At 49.7% G+C, this 16,257-nt stretch overlaps 6 protein-coding genes across 6 annotated transcripts; 5 read left to right on the top strand and 1 right to left on the bottom strand.

The window, feature by feature from the left end:
- Positions 1–1,241: 1,241 nt before the first annotated feature.
- BDQ94DRAFT_184124 (HAD-like protein) lies at positions 1,242–2,859 on the top strand (the record flags this gene model as incomplete). Its single annotated transcript, XM_026774570.1, has 2 exons — positions 1,242–1,310; positions 1,363–2,859. The coding sequence occupies 2 exons, from the start codon at positions 1,242–1,244 to the stop codon at positions 2,857–2,859; spliced, it is 1,566 nt and encodes a 521-aa protein (XP_026621038.1).
- Positions 2,860–3,433: 574 nt separating this feature from the next.
- Positions 3,434–4,626, top strand: BDQ94DRAFT_175169 (uncharacterized protein; the record flags this gene model as incomplete). The annotated part of the gene is made up of 2 exons (XM_026772466.1): positions 3,434–3,467; positions 3,539–4,626. 2 exons carry the CDS (start codon positions 3,434–3,436, stop codon positions 4,624–4,626), a joined length of 1,122 nt encoding a protein of 373 aa, XP_026621037.1.
- Positions 4,627–7,186: 2,560 nt separating this feature from the next.
- Positions 7,187–8,526, top strand: BDQ94DRAFT_175168 (glycoside hydrolase family 28 protein; the record flags this gene model as incomplete). Its single annotated transcript, XM_026772465.1, has 4 exons — positions 7,187–7,453; positions 7,529–7,954; positions 8,012–8,141; positions 8,195–8,526. The coding sequence occupies 4 exons, from the start codon at positions 7,187–7,189 to the stop codon at positions 8,524–8,526; spliced, it is 1,155 nt and encodes a 384-aa protein (XP_026621036.1).
- A 1,194-nt stretch (positions 8,527–9,720) lies between these two features.
- Positions 9,721–11,071, top strand: BDQ94DRAFT_175167 (uncharacterized protein; the record flags this gene model as incomplete). The annotated part of the gene is made up of 5 exons (XM_026772464.1): positions 9,721–9,867; positions 9,923–10,027; positions 10,084–10,481; positions 10,544–10,608; positions 10,668–11,071. The coding sequence occupies 5 exons, from the start codon at positions 9,721–9,723 to the stop codon at positions 11,069–11,071; spliced, it is 1,119 nt and encodes a 372-aa protein (XP_026621035.1).
- A 395-nt stretch (positions 11,072–11,466) lies between these two features.
- BDQ94DRAFT_184123 (glycoside hydrolase family 2 protein) lies at positions 11,467–13,571 on the top strand (the record flags this gene model as incomplete). The annotated part of the gene is made up of 3 exons (XM_026774569.1): positions 11,467–12,872; positions 12,927–13,337; positions 13,442–13,571. The coding sequence occupies 3 exons, from the start codon at positions 11,467–11,469 to the stop codon at positions 13,569–13,571; spliced, it is 1,947 nt and encodes a 648-aa protein (XP_026621034.1).
- A 332-nt stretch (positions 13,572–13,903) lies between these two features.
- BDQ94DRAFT_184122 (uncharacterized protein) lies at positions 13,904–15,358 on the bottom strand (the record flags this gene model as incomplete). Its single annotated transcript, XM_026774568.1, has 6 exons — positions 13,904–14,453; positions 14,510–14,889; positions 14,944–15,017; positions 15,071–15,107; positions 15,157–15,182; positions 15,235–15,358. The coding sequence occupies 6 exons, from the start codon at positions 15,356–15,358 to the stop codon at positions 13,904–13,906; spliced, it is 1,191 nt and encodes a 396-aa protein (XP_026621033.1).
- Positions 15,359–16,257: the final 899 nt, after the last annotated feature.

Genomic DNA, 16,257 nt, shown 5'->3' with positions numbered 1-16,257 from the left:
GCTGTTGCACTCGACGAGTTAGATGCCAACCAGAACGAGCGGATAAAGACACCATCAAATAGCACCACCAGGAATAGATAGGCGTTAATTAGAAGTGGTGGCCGCAGTGTCCGATTATACTCCAAGTATGATAGACATAGTGCTACACAGGTCCCAAAAGCTCGCAACAATTGGGCGGCAAAGCTAGCCTGGGTCTTGAGAACAGCTATCTGTTGACGAAGCACAAGGAGAGCGACCTCGCTTGCAAACAGAATTAGATACAATGTCTGCATCTTTTAGTAGGAGACTCTATATCGCCAGATCTGAAATTTAACACTGACCGAAGTGCTAGTAACCCTATATGTCCTGATAATTATGTTCGGCCTTCCAACCAACTGCAACACTCGGATGATGCCCAAGATGATGAAGACGGCAGAAGGAACACAAGCAAGAAAGACATCCTCGAAGAACAAGGTGAAATCGAATGATCGACATTGGCTGTCCACCACGGGGCCGAAGGAGGTATCGCTAGCCCGGCAGAGGCTTTGACTGGCCATAGTGACAACTGCTAGAAACGGATTGTTAGGCATGTAGGATGAGGTTGCAGTAAATAGTCCCAGGCTCAGGTCGCGGCGATGTTCCGACTTCGGCGCTCAACACTTGCCGGTCAAGTGAGGCTGTGATGGTCACTAGGCTATCTCAGCCTTGATCTAGTTACAAGATTACGCAGATCTTCAACCCTGAAAGGGTAACTGCTCATGTGCCCCAATGCCCTGCTCTTCAGATCTGTGGGCTGACTATTGCGCAATCATCCTTCAGGGTTGGCAACAAACTAAGGCCGTATCCGCGGTAGGGCCCGCGGGCGGAGCGGCACGATCGCAGCCAATCATGCCCTAAATGGAATGCTTTAGTGACAGGGCTTATATGGGGGCGATTTTTCGGCGACACCGATCTAGAACCTGAATGAGGGTGTTGCCCAACATAGGCATTTGCAACTGTGAGAGTCATGCTGACAGCAAAGGGGAACATGCAGGGGGGATAACGCCATTGGAATAAGCGATCTCGTCATGTTCCTGAGGATCGCCGATCGGTCGAATTCACGGTCAGACTCATGTTTTCGACTGAGCGACAGACGGGGAGGATAAACCGGCAAGTACAGAATGCGTGAACTACTTAAGGATGATGAGCGTCAGCCGAATGATGCTATCCAGTGTCCACATATCTTATGAGTATCAATTGTGATTTGGTAACAGGACCAAAATATGCCTCACTCAGAAGCCCCTCAGGAGCGAACGGATGCCAGTGCCGACGTGACAAGCGGCGCTCAGGGCGTACGTATACCGTATACATTAGTTTCAGAGAGTATGCTAATATCCAAACCAGCAACAAACCCAGATTCGGGTCCTAGTCGCCTGCCCTCGTTCGGGCTCCACACTCTTCATGCGTATCTTTCGCGAACTCCCTCGTTGTGCGGTTACGAGTCGCTTGATTCTGCAAGGCAACTACCACAAATTCAGCGACCAAACTCTAGCTCGAATCAAGCCCGACTATACCATCTTCTCTCATCCAGAAGCCCATCCCGTCTACCGTCAAGCGGTGTCGGAAGGCTTTACCACTCTGGTCACCAAAGAGGAATTGGGTCACGAGTTCTTCAAGGGTGAATGCGACTTCAACATCCTGCCCAATCGAGCAGCCTACGACATGACGCGGCCCGCGTTTCTTGTCCGGGACCCAGTGCGCGTCTTTGATAGCTGGAAAAATATGGGTTGGGGCGATCTATACAGCTTTTTCATTTGCTATCGTTCACTTTTTAAAATGCTCAAGGCTAGCCCAACACCTCAAGTTGTCCTGTATGAGCAATTGGTGGCCGACCCCAGAGGCACAGTAACCGCACTGTCACAGTACTGGGGCATAGCATACGATGAAGGCTGTTTGGAATTTAGGCAGCCGTTTGGGGATTACCTATTCAACGGTGACCGAGAACAATCGATCTATCAGGGTGCCGTTCCTGCCGGCCTCTTCAACCGCGTCAAGTCCCACACCCATGTTGAAGATTTCCAGGGCCATGGTCTGCTATCCGCACTGGAAATTGAACATATCGAAGCCGAAGTAGGCGGCCTGTACCTTGAGGCTTATGGCCCACAGCTAGACCCCATTTCAAGTCTTCTCTTCAAAAAGACGTGGTTTGGTTTCGATCTAGATGACACACTGCACGAGTTTCGCAAGGCGTCTGCCCATGCATCCCAATCCGTCTTCGCGGCAATTCGAGTCAACCATCCCGAGAGCAAAGTCACAATTGACGATCTCCAGGCGACCTATCGTGACATCCTTCGGTCAAATTCTGCAAATGCATTTACAGATGGAAAGTCATCCGAAGATTACCGCAGCGACAGATTTCAACGTTTGCTCGAAGCCCACGGGCATGAGCCTTCCCGGGTAGAAGTGGAAGAACTGTTGGCAATATACAAAAGCAGTCTCCGTGCCGCCCTGACACTGAAGGCTGGGGCACTTCATCTCCTACAGAAGCTCAAGTCTCATGGGAAGAAGGTTGTTATTATCACCGAGGGTCCACAAGATGCACAGGAATGGACGGTGTCAGAGCTTGGGTTACAGCCATTCATAGATATCCTCGTCACTACCAATGAGGTCGGAGTGTCTAAGGTGGATGGTCTATTTTCCGCTGTTCTAGATAAGCATAGCATCGTTCCAACTGACATGGTCTATGTCGGGGATAGCGAACAGCGTGACATCGAACCTGCACGGGCTGCAGGGATAGATACCGTTCTGTATGATGAGAAGAGCAACTGTCGCCTTCGGGACCCTCACAACTTGCGGCTAAACTCACTCCCAAAATTGGAGTACCTCATAGGCCGTCATTAAGTTGGCTAATATATGGGGTCTGAGCAGTCGGTATTGACCAAATGGATCTTTGGGGTTAATAGATTACTTACATGGACAGCATATCGGTAGAGATTGGAAGCGTTTGCTGTAAAATGTGTGCATCTTGGATCTCGGGTCTCTTTCAGATCACCCTCAGGGAACAGCGGTGGGTAGCTTTCGTTCACTAGCTCGCTGCTTTTGTTCAATCATGGATAGCATGTGTAGGTTGAAGCGTCAAGGAAAGTAAAGAAAAGGAAATTGAGGGACGTAAGGTACTAATTTAAGTGCTTGTTAGCATAATGGTTGAGGCCATATCTGAGAGGCGGTGAGCGGGGCATATGGCAGGTGGATCTGTTGATACAGAGATAGGTAGAAATTCAATTCAAAAACGCACACTTTCTTCAGAAATTCTGTAACATGGAGACTATTTGGTCAGTCCATTCTGGTTGTGGCAAGCTGCTGGCATTATTAAAGATGAGACTTCAAAGCAGTGCTCAAGTTTAACGATAATTTCAAGAACGTTGCTAATTGGGCTTACTGGAAGACTGACAACTTATACGGTCTCGGGACGCACATGGAAGGTTCGCCGTACTTTGAGGCATTGGACGGTAAGTTCGTGAAAGAATCTACCTTCACCAATATGCTTATATGTCGGCCCTTTTTGCTAAACAATAAACAGATGCCAGTGGCTGGGCTTGGTTTATGCCACTACACGATGGCACTCGCTCCGTGGGAGTTGTTCAAGACCAGAAAATTGCGACTGAACAGAAGCGACAGCTCGGACGTCCCTCAACCTTGGACTTTTATAAGCAATGCGTCGAAAAGGCGCCCAGGACTAGGAAGCTCCTCTCGGGAGCGGAGATAGTCACCAATGTCAGAGCGGCCTCGGATTGGTCCTATACCGCGTCAACTTATCACATACCAAATGCACGCATCTGCGGAGATGCCGGCAGTTTTATTGGCCCCTTGTTTTCCTCGGGTGTCCATCTGGCTGTGACAGGCGGTCTCTCAGCGGCAGCTACGATTGCAGCCTCGATCAGGGGCGACTGTGATGAGCAGACGGCTGGGTTGTGGCACACCAAGAAAACGGTTGAGAGCTATACTCGATTCTTCTTGGCAGTTAGCAGTGCTACAAAACAGATCCGTGAACAGTATGAGCCTATTATCCAGGACATGGAGGAGGAAGGGTTCCAAAGAGCCTTTGATCTTCTGAAACCTAGTACGGACCTCCTGAAGCACTTCATTTTAGCTCCAGTTTTAGTTCTTCAGTTAACCAAAATCCTTTGTGTTTTAGTCATCCAAGGTACCGTCGACGCGGATAATACAGGGAAGATCTCCTACACCGAAATCTCCAAGGCACTCGAATTCTGCTTTAGGGCTTTCACATATGTCCCGCCAGAAAAGAAAGACGCACTGTTCGAGAAACTGAAGAACCTCGGTGTTGAATCTGGACAAAGCGACGCAAAAGAGGCAAAGGCACTTGATGATATAGAAAAGCATCTTACAAGGGATGAGCTACAGGTATTGGAAATTCTACGAAGTAGGCGCATGATTCGTGAAGACCCCTTTGAGATGGATAGCTTCACACTCGACACGATCGACGGATTGGCGCCGAACTTAGTACGTGGTAAATTGGGACTCGTTAAGGCTAATCAGGCCAAAATTGACAAAGCTCACTTCTTTTCGCCGCGATTTTTGGACGGTAAGGCCCCGGGGATTAGGGATGAGAGCATTTTTCTGCCCACGTCAAGGGTTCGGCTTGGTTGATCAATTATCCATGTAAATAGAATGCGATGCAGCTCGCCAGCCACATTATCAACCTGAAAGATGCACTCCATATTCAAATTCCCACACAATAGCTATCTCCCTGCTTCCTTATGCGTTCCCGTTCCATATAAATAGGTTAGCAGGATCATTCATCTAGCATCGAGACTGCCATTCCCATTCTTACATAGAATAAACTGGTTATTTCACCTAAGCCATGTGGATATAATAAATTTAAAATATACTATACTCGAGTAGCATATCCCAGGAATTATATATAACCCTAACTCCTACTTAGCTCTTAACCAAGCATCTCCTTTATACAGTAGTTCAGTATTAATGTGTTATTTCTTTACTATCTTAGTACTAACATCAGATCTCCAAGAAATCCACTGCTTAGAAGGGAACAACCCGACCGTACACTAGCGGGCAAGTGAAGGTCTAAAAATCCATTAACTGCTGGATAGATACTTATTCCTTACATTTTATAGTCTTTATACGGATATGATCACTGGTCTGTCATACATTGACATTTGTAGAGATGTTGTGCCAACAATCGTCCAAGCCTATGATAACATACTTCTGAGGATTTAAGTAATTTGACGATTATTTGCATATTAAAAGAGTCTAAAATATAAACCTACTAAGAATATACACTGCTAGGTCGTCTCTGTTACTGCATATGATATGAAAGTCTTCTCAGATAATAATCCTGGATCATATAATGACAGTAGCTAATAATCAGGTCATATCACAAGAAACAAAATTATAATCTCTTCTTTTAACTAGACAATGAGATTAAGAGAATCTCCATACAAGCACACCATAGGCTCTATAGATAAAATCTAACAGCCAATTTTTTCGTATTCTTCATTCCCACTATTTATCAACTCTGATTATTTTGACCCTGGTATAATTGAGTTGAAGATAAATCAATACACAGTTAATTTCATTACTTTGGTTAATATGTTTTATAATGGAAGTTCTCATACAATGGTGCTAACAGGAAGCCCAAGCCACTTTAGATATAAGCAATTAACCGAGAACAAGCGCCTCAAGAGGCCTGCTTACCACACCCATTGAATCTCTTGGATTGTTCCTGGAAGGAATTAATGAAATGTCTGACAAGAAAGAGACACTCGTGCAGAAGTTGACATGTAGCTAACCATATTTTTCAAACATCGAGTGACCACATGCCCGTTTTTCCGAGGCCCATTTAATAGGGTGCAACCACACCCCTAGAACAGTTTATATGCGAATGGAAAAGCACATGGTTTGGTTAGGAAATAAATGAGACTGGCTGAAATTTCAAGTTCTTATGACCACAACTTCTCGGACTCTTATTACTCCAGCAAATTTGGGGACCAGTGCGTCCTGGTAGTCGCAACTCGCAGAAAGCAAATTTTGAAGCTGCGCGCACCCATTTCCTCAAGCTCGACGGACACCCTAGCATTCTAAGTATAATACCCGATGTAGGTTCGACATCGAAAGGATAAGGAACAAAAAAAAGGGGCAAAAATAAAAAAAAAAGAATCGAAGTAAACCAGACGAATAACAGGGTCTGTAATCAAAATATGGGAGAGATACCGCAATTACCCCGTAGTGGACTTTATTATGATCACTCCACTTCCCGAGTATTTCAAAAAAAAATAATACCATTGTAACAAGCGAACCTGCTTGGTGTGAGCCAGTTTATTAGATAGCAATTGGAGGGTTTGGAATCTGCTATCGAGACACGCAAGATTCTGCAGAAGTTATTTTTGCAGCATCACCTGCACTAGACCTGCACGGGTAATGTAGTCCGACCTGGCCTGTGTCCTCTGGACATGGGCGTACCGGACAACTTGATTCGTGCCCTCATGGCCCCGTTACGAGCCCCCTAACAGACGTCCGCTAGCATCCGCACCTGCCATGGCTGAAACTTTGCCCCTGGCCTAGTCCATTTCATTTTATATAATGATGATGAGATATGGATCTTGCACAACTATGCTTTTCCTCGGTCGGTGCGTAATGTATAGTTCTTGGGTGGTAAGGAGATTCACCGACCGCAACTCCCAGCATAACAAGAAGAGGAATAGATGAATGAGCAGCGACAATCTTGGTACCACAATTCTTGAATAAGCATTTAGACTCCGGCTTGGTTTTTTCCGTTGCATTGGCGCTGGTGCTGTTCCTGCGCACGGTGCAACCGTTATCTCCACCAATGATTACCTGCAGAAAGCCCATGGCTGCAACCACCCAGGCGACTTGAGTGCACCTAACCAGCATACTCGATGCTGGGAATCACTTCAGGTATGGTCGGCTGAATATGCAGTCGATTTCCGGCGCCAGGAACAGTCCGGTCCCCTCACCACGGACATAGACCCGCCACCAAAACGTCGATAGCGGCCTCGCTTCGTCAACGACCATTTTGCCCACCCCTGACACACAGGGAAACCGGCTTCCGGTAACAATATAAAAGGGCGAGTCTTGTCGTCTCACTTTCCGTCTTTCGAGTATGCCTTGCCAGTTCTTAACTTGACTTGAGACCTCCCATTTCGTTCATTTGTCGCCCGCTATAAGAATGGTCCGTCAGTTTATCCTGATCAGCAGTCTGCTGGCAGCTGTTGCTGTGCGCGCGGCGCCTGCTAATCCTGCTCATCCCATGATTACGGAAGCGCCTGACGTCAACTTGGTTGAAAAGAGAGCGACTACCTGCACCTTCTCGGGCTCCGAAGGTGCATCCAAGGCCAGCAAGTCGAAAACCTCTTGCTCCACAATTTACCTGTCTGACGTGGCCGTCCCATCTGGCACAACCCTTGATCTCTCTGACCTTAATGATGGAACCCACGTACGTTCCCCGGGTGATCCATGTTCTATCTTCACACGCAAACGCGTCAATGGTACTGGCTGACAGTTATACTAGGTGATCTTCCAGGGAGAAACCACTTTTGGCTATGAGGAATGGGAAGGGCCTCTTGTGCGTGTTTCTGGGACTGATATCACTGTCGAGGGGGAGAGCGGCGCGGTGCTCAATGGCGATGGCAGCCGCTGGTGGGATGGAGAGGGTGGCAATGGTGGTAAAACAAAGCCCAAGTTCTTCTATGCCCATGACTTGACCTCTTCCACCATCAAGAGCATCTACATCGAGAACTCTCCTGTGCAGGTGTTCAGTATCGATGGCTCCACTGATCTTACCATGACTGATATCACGGTGGATAACACGGATGGTGACACGGACGACCTCGCCGCCAATACGGATGGCTTCGACATCGGGGAAAGCACCTATATCACGATCACAGGTGCCGAAATCTACAACCAAGATGACTGCGTTGCCATCAATTCTGGAGAGGTATGCGTCCCCTGGGCACTGGTTGAGAGGGGAGACGCATTGCTGACCATCTCGTAGAACATTTATTTCAGTGCCAGTGTGTGTTCTGGTGGTCACGGCCTGTCTATTGGCTCTGTTGGTGGTCGGGATGATAACACTGTCAAGAACGTGACATTTTATGATGTCAATGTTCTCAAGTCCCAGCAAGGTAAGGGAACGCATTTGAGCCATCCGTTTGCCGTCGTCTAACGTGTGCTTTAGCAATCCGTATCAAGACCATCTACGGCGACACTGGCTCCGTCAGCGAAGTCACTTACCATGAGATTGCCTTTTCGGACGCTACTGATTACGGCATTGTCATTGAACAGAACTATGATGACACCTCCAAGACCCCTACTACCGGGGTACCGATCACGGATTTTGTGCTCGAGAACATCATCGGAACGTGTGAAGATGATGATTGTACCGAAGTATACATTGCCTGCGGTGATGGCAGCTGTTCGGACTGGACTTGGACCGGCGTGAGCGTGACCGGCGGCAGTGTCAGTGACGACTGCCTTAATGTTCCCTCCGGAATTAGCTGCGATTTGTAGGCCGTTGTGATTGGGCGAGATGTTCCCGGGTACTCTGGTCGTTCGTTTAGCCAGCCCTTTTTGTTGAGTGGCCTGTTCTTCTATACTGTCAATTGTGTGTGAGATTACTACCTTGCCCGAGGAGAGAGCAGTTCATCCTATCGTTAATTCTTTGCCGGTCGGGGTTGGCCTACTAGTACATTGTACCCGAAGAGTCAACGGTGAAAGTTAAGGGCTTACAGAATTAGTCCAGGAGCAAAGCCAAATTTTATCAGAGCGCCTCAGTCACATCATGTTTTAAGCATTCATCAATGAAGATAACCTTGGAGTGTCAAGAGGTGCCAATTATAGCGACTTAGTACACAATAGGGTCGAGAAGGAGTGTGACTGTTGTGGCTTGGCTAGCGTGGCACGTGGCCGAGCATCTCCGGTTCCGCAGTCCGCTTAATCTTCTCTCGGCCTTTTTCTAATAGGTCACGGTTCATCCGACTGCGTGTGTGGTGTTGACAATGCCCAGACCTGATTACCAAGTAGAGTGCCATTGCGGACAAAGCATTGACGATCGGAAGAATGTGATCCCGGTCGGCAAATCCCGAGTGGCAATCACGTGCCGTGTCCATGCACGGACTTGTGACGCCATGGACCCAATGTTCATGTCCCATGCTGAAACGGAACAAGACCCGGGGAACATGGCAAGTAGGGAATTAACTCATCTGCTCAAACTCTGCAGCTATCAGGCAGTCTTTAAGAAGATCAACAATGTCGTAGGGGGTAATTCCCATCAACCAGACCGAGGGAAGAGATTTGCACGGTGTATACATATATATCTGTACCTCCCGTGCCTTTTCCGCCGAGTGCAATGTTATTACCTCAAATCCTCAAGAGATTGTTATGGTTCAATAATGAATCATCGAGCTTCGCGTAACCATGGAAAGCAATGCTTGTGTAGGAATTCCCAGCCAATAGTATGACCCATTAGCCAGGCCGGGATCTTGCAAGGCTCCAAGAGCCGCGAAACCATGGTTGCAGGATCTTGGGGCAATCTAGGGGCAAGATATCTTTCTCCAGTATCGCCCGGCTCACGGCTTTCTTCATGACCTTAACCCTTCCCCGCATCATATCATCCCAGGTTATGAAGGATAGTCAACACCATATGCATGGATTGACATCAGGGTGAACAGTGAGCGACCAAGGCAGCCCCAATACTTGCCGCCCATGACGGTCAACCGCAATGCCGCCGTCCGCGCCATCCCCGCAGTATTTCTGGCTGTAACTTCAATCACGGTCCTGCTCCGTTGCTATGTCCGCCTAAGGCTGGTGAAGGCGTTTGGGTGGGATGATGGCCTCATGGTCCTCGCCATGGTATGGCTCAATCTAGTGACAGCGGATGAGATAGACAAAACTGACATCTGCACAGGCAGTCTATGCCATGTTCTGTGGCGTCATGATTGGAGGTAGTTTATACGGCACAGGAAAACATTTCGCTGACTTGACTGCAAGCCACCGAGTTACTGCAATGGAGGTTTGTTTATTCTTCCTCCTCGGCTCACAGTGCCTGGCAACTGACAACTTACTCAGTACTGGTGGCTCTGCGAGATTGGATACTGCTTCTCGTCCATCTTCTGCAAATGTTCGATATGCATCTTTCTGGCTCGCATAACCATCAAGCGACCGCATCTCGCATTTCTCTACATCATCATGACATGCACCGTCCTCATCGGTCTTGTCCTAATGTTTGCCCTCTTGCTGCAATGTCGTCCTGTCTCTTATTTCTGGACCAGGGTGGCCTTTGATCCCAATGATGAGGGGACCTGCGTGAACACTGAAGTGGTTATTGCCCTGACCTATGCGTACAGCGGAGTTGCCGCGTGCTGTGATCTAGCGGTTGGGATTGTTCCTTTCTTCATTATTCGGGGGTTGAACATGCCGTGGCGGAGAAAAGTGGCGGCGATTGGCATCTGCAGTATCAGTTGCATGTGGGTAGCCTGATCAATCTATCTCCCATCTTTTCCAGGTTCACTGACTGATCTGTCGACAGTGCCTGCTGTGCGGTGATTGTTCGCATTCCGTATGTGCCCACATTTGCCGACCAGGACTTCCTTTGTATGTTTCCTATTCCCTCCGCCTTACACTAGAAAGCATCTGGTGCTAATCGGATATAGACGCGACTTATGAGGTGGCTGTCTGGTCCAATGTTGAGGTTGGCCTGGGGATCTTTGCGGGTAGTCTGGCCACCCTGCACCCCTTACTGAAGCTTCTTCGTACCGCTTTCATCCAACCTGGGTTGAAGCGGTTAAGCTCACGCAGCTCGTCGGGGCCCACGGCTCCGAAGCCCGACTTTGTTTCTGTATCTTCTTACCCGTCACCGTCCGTGTCTTTATTCCGCCCGGGCAACGTGATGAATACGACCACCACCATCCAGGCAGACGGGGAATGGGTGGCCGACCCTGAGTCTTGTTCCCCCCGAGCCAGCCGCGACACTGGCATGCGTACAAATGACATTCTCATCCAACAGACGTTTAACCTGAACACCGGGTGGGAATCCAGGAACAGCAGTGTTGCATGATAGATACATGTGGAATTTCTGTTGCCAATATGGATATCTATTAGCCTAGACAATATCACCAGTTACCCTAATCTGCCAAGGTACACGAGCTCATACATCCTCGCCCTGGAGAATTTCCGTGAAAAATAGGCAGTCACAATTGCTTCGGTGGAAAGATGGTCAGGATATAATGTCAAGTCTGGTGCAGTAAAGAACGTTGGACCATTCCTTAGAATTTCTCCTCGTATGTATCTGATGGCTTTGTTGCACTGGCTGATGGGACCACGTCATGGCAGGGCGGGGTTGACTGTCGATCCCTCTTCCCCTCACCAGTTGTCCTTCGCACTTCTCGTCCATGATCCTTCATACCAACCACAACGCCTGTGTGTTTACAAGTATTAACTACCGAACGAACGATGGCCGCATATCCTCGTCCTGACTTCCACCGCCCAGCCCTCAATTGGCTTTCCCTGGACGGTTCCTGGGACTTTATCTTCGACGATGCCGATACAGGCCTAAGCCAACGGTGGCATCAACAGGGTCTCCCTGCCCAAGAGGCCGCACAATCGAAGCGTCAGATCAATGTCCCGTACGCATTCCAAACCCCGGCGTCAGGTATTGGTCTATATGAGGTTCATGAAGTGCTCTGGTATGAACGAACGGTCCCGGACATACGCACCACAGATGAACAGACGAAAGGGAACCGACTAATCCTTCGTTTCGGGGCGGTGGACTACGAATGTACTGTCTGGGTCGATGGACAATTGGTTGGCGCTCACCGAGGAGGCCATGTACCTTTTGAGATCGATGTCTCGGACGCATTTGGTGCCCAGGGAGGCTCGGACACCCGGCGCCTCACCATTCGCGTTCGCGACTCTGCAACCGATCTCGGTCAACTGCGAGGGAAGCAATACTGGGGCCCCGTTCCACAGGAGATCTTCTATACCCCTACTAGTGGCATCTGGCTGTCTGTCTGGTTGGAGAGTGTGCCCCGGACGCGGCTGGGAAGCAGCAGTGACGGGACGGTCCTACGGTCGGATGACATTCAAGGTGGCCTCTTACATGCACGACTCACGGTACTAGGTCGCCCCGTGGCCGCCGATTGTAGCGTTGAAATTGAGGCTAGTCTTGCAGGAAATCTGGTCAGTCATAGCAGAAAAGATCTGCCCCGTGACAAGGACTGGGTAGACCTTGACATAGACATGCGCGTTCCACAAGTCGAGTCATTGAAACAACAGAGCCCGTTCAACATTGATGGTTGTTGGCGAGGTAATGTAGCTCTCTGGGCACCGGAACACCCAATCCTGTATGACCTGGTTCTGCGTCTCTACGACTCCTCGGGCAATCAAGTGGATACTATTGAGACGACGACCGGCATGCGGAGCGTTTCATGGACTTACGGCGATGGAACCTTCCGACTGAATGGAAAGCCGTGCTTCCAGACACTCGTGCTGGACCAGGGGTACTGGCCAGAGACAGGCCTGACCCCACCATCACAAGATGCTCTCCGAGCGGACATTGAAATGGCGAAGAATATGGGTATCAATGGCTGCCGCAAGCACCAGAAGGTCGAAGACCCCGTGTTTCACTACTGGGCCGATCGGCTCGGGTTCCTGGTCTGGGGCGAGATAGCCAATGCGTACGAGTTCAGCGACGAGTATATTTCGCGCTTCAACAGCGAGTGGGTGGAGGCCGTGCGAAGGGATATCAATCATCCGTGCATAGTGGCATGGACCCCATTCAACGAGAGCTGGGGCTATCCCTCCCTGAAGGACAATATTGACCAGCGCAACCATATCCGCTCAGTGTACTACCTCACCAAGTAAGTCAATGTTTGTTCTATTCCTTCAAAAAGCAACATCGCTTATAAGTTTAGGACGCTGGATCCAACTCGGCCGATCAACGATAATTGCGGCTGGGAGCATGTAGCAACCGATCTGACGACTTACCACGACTACTCCGACTTCCCTGCGCTGACAGAAACTTGTGCGGATTTCAAGACTGGTATCCTAGGCAAGAAGTCCAACCGAGACATGTTTGTACCTCCTATCCCGGCCACTCCATCCACTCCTTCGGACGCTGGTGCACAGCATGCCTCTGGGGCTCCCGTCATCTGTTCAGAATTTGGAGGAGTCAATATTATCCCCGCAAAGGGGACCGCAGCCGGGGAGCGGGATTGGGGATACACCACCGCCGCCGATCCGGAAGACCTGCTGAGTCGCCTGGAAAAGCTTGTCATGGCAGTGGTGAAAGGAGGGCATTCGTGTGGATTGGTCTATACCCAACTGTATGCCCCCTTCCTTACTGTTTTGCGACATATAGGTTGTCTGCGACAGTGGTGGCTATCAGCAGCCGTGTCCATCAATACCCAATGGCTAATTTCCTTCATAGGTGTGACATCGAGCAAGAGGTAAATGGTCTCTATTCGTACGATCGGAAAGAGAAGGTGCCAGCTTCCCGGGTCAAGGCCATTATGGATTCCGCTCACCGCTACTACCACGAGCATGTGGCTCCTAAATAGACAATCATTGCTAGAGCTGAAGGGGAGTAAGGACGAATGAACGCTATGACACCTTTTTACCCCACAGTAATGGTGCCTGGCAGGCGGCAATATATCCCTGCCTGCTTAGTACCACGACACACCTCTGTCCCTGGTGGTGCTTTTGAGCCGATGCCCAAATAATTCTGCGATAAGGTAGACAGCAACAACACGAGTAGAGAGAGTACTATTACTATTTAACCGGAATTCTCAATGGCCTGGCTATCCAGAGTAACCGATCTTACAAGCCGCAAAGACGATCGTAGCAACCTCAATCTATATCAACTAATTGGATGCAATAATACATTTTCGGTCTAAACTAAGCGCTCTACGCTTCCTTCTCTGGTCCCTTCCCCGCCACTTTCCAAGTTGGAGTCCGCCGTGTATCGGACTGAGATCGCCGTAGTCTTTACAATGCCTGTCGTCGGTGCGCCGTCCTCACTGCTGAGACTGGTGTCATCTGCTTCCGCATAGGGGTGGTATTTTCGCATCTCTCTCTTGTGCGCGGCCTCTTCAGCCCCTGGAATCGGTAGCTGGGGAGTGACCATCTCGAATGCGACCGAAGCATCGCCACGAGCCGCCGAAATCTTGACGTGGGATCGACGAGAGTACGAGGTAGTGGATGTGGGAACGTATTGGCGACCCGTTGACGGGTAGGTGGCCCGGCGTGATGAGCCCAGCAGACGAGGCAAGTAGGTACTGGCAATGGCCTTGAGACAAGGGGCACAGGCAGCCAGAACGGCGACATGAACCTCTACTGCTGAGCTGCAGAAACCAATGGAGTATGTGGCGTCGTACACGGGATGAGTTGGAAAGAAGCCCTTAGCGAGGAGCACTATCCGCCAGACTCCCACCCCCGTCGCCCTGTACCTACTTAGCCATCTGGTCTTCATTTTCTTGGAAGATCTTCCGCCACTTACACCGCGCCCATGCAGAGCACCACGCAGACAGCAACCTTCCTCCTCAGCGGCATATGTAACCCCCAGGTGATGATGATGGGAATCGACAGAACGAGCAAGTCGGTGAAGAGGTAGGTTGCCGCCGTCGCCACATAGAACGCCCCCTGATTGATGCACGATCCTTTTGAGATAGAAAAGTCATAGACGTAGGCGACCGGACTGCACTGAAAGATATCCACAAAGAGAACGGCGATGAATAATGCGACCGTAATGAACATGGTGGACCATATGAGAGAGTTTACGAGCCGCGATTGGGACTCGAGGCGACGCAGAAACATGAGGATAGAGAGCTTCACCATCGTCAGGCAAGGATTGTAGATTAGTTGATTCGCAAAGTTCCACTGATCCAGTCAGTCAATGGCAGAGGTAAAGAGCGGGGACAGGTGAGCCCCTACAATGAGTCCTTGCTTGATGTCATAGTCTTTTGGGATATCCCAGATATGGATCCCCACGTAGTTCGTCTTGATGTCTGTTTTAGTTAAGAATCAGCACAGAATGCAATGCGGTCTAGGGGGCACCTACAATACCACGAGGTAATTGATTGCCCGATAGCGAGAATCTGTCAAGGTCAGCACCATGTAAGATGTATCCGAGGAAGGGGCCTCTACATATCCGACTACAATCAGGATATCATCTTCTCATGGTTAGTGAAACCTAGCCTGTGGAGAAGGGTAAGTACCTCCCACCTGCTCCCAAGCGCGACCGAGTCAAGTAGCGACTCCAAATTCGCAGCAGCACTGCGATCCCTCCAAGCACCGGAAAGGCGACGACCACGCCCAGGGCGAGCTTCTGATGAGCGTCGTCTACCATCTTAGGCTTAGAGATAGACGGGAGACGCTGCCCGCTGGCATCGAGGGGAATGATACCTGTTGGATGCTGCTCTGCTTAAGGTCATTTTTCCGACCGAGGGCATCTACGCGACCCCGGACTAAGTCCATGGAGCGAGCGAGCAGATACTTCGTAGAAGCCTCAGACCTTGCAGTAGTGTCGTTTCATGGAGAGTAATGAAGACTGCAGGAGGCATAAGACTACAAATGCATTCTGAGGGATGGTTCGGCTTCCACCAGTCAAAGCCAAAATAGTACACATTCCGATATGTTTGCAGTGCCTAAGTGTCTGTTGACAAGCTATTAATAAGCGGAAAAACTTGTCCGGCAAGACTCCCCTGTGGGATGTCCGACCCTATTCTCAAAAGAGGTATCGCACACATATTAAAGTCCAGGGACTCGTGCACTTGGGGCCGGGGTTTCCGTCGGTTCTCCGGCGGAGAGGACGGCCATTGCTGGCGTCGAAATAGTCGATTGGCAGGTCGGAGATGAAACGCGGCAGAGACGACAGGGGTCTGAACAGAAATAGCTGCAATCTCGGGTTATCAGGATAAATAGAAACGGAGACTGTGCATATTGTAGCCGAGTCCATCCATCCGTATTCACTTCTAAGGCACCTGGGCAACTAACTTATTTTCTCCGTCGGGGAGTTTTCCGCCCCCGGTCGCAACCAGCCCCTTCTTCTCTATTCCCTGCTGGCTGCATGAAGAACCGGGATTTAAACCTCATGCAGGAACGATAGTCGTCTGACTAACCCTCATTTGAATGCTTAAGATAAATCTGGGGCATCCAGGCACGGATGATTCTGCGATCGCCTGTTCCTGCGGATCACGGGCTCCGTCCATCACGCGAAGTAAGGGATGCATGGATAGAATGGGACAA

The sequence above is a fragment of the Aspergillus welwitschiae genome (assembly GCF_003344945.1).
Source record: "Aspergillus welwitschiae strain CBS 139.54b unplaced genomic scaffold BDQ94scaffold_50, whole genome shotgun sequence".
NCBI classification, from domain to species: domain Eukaryota; kingdom Fungi; phylum Ascomycota; class Eurotiomycetes; order Eurotiales; family Aspergillaceae; genus Aspergillus; species Aspergillus welwitschiae.
Note: the sequence above shows the minus strand (reverse complement) of the source record. Positions and strands in the feature narration are given on the sequence as shown.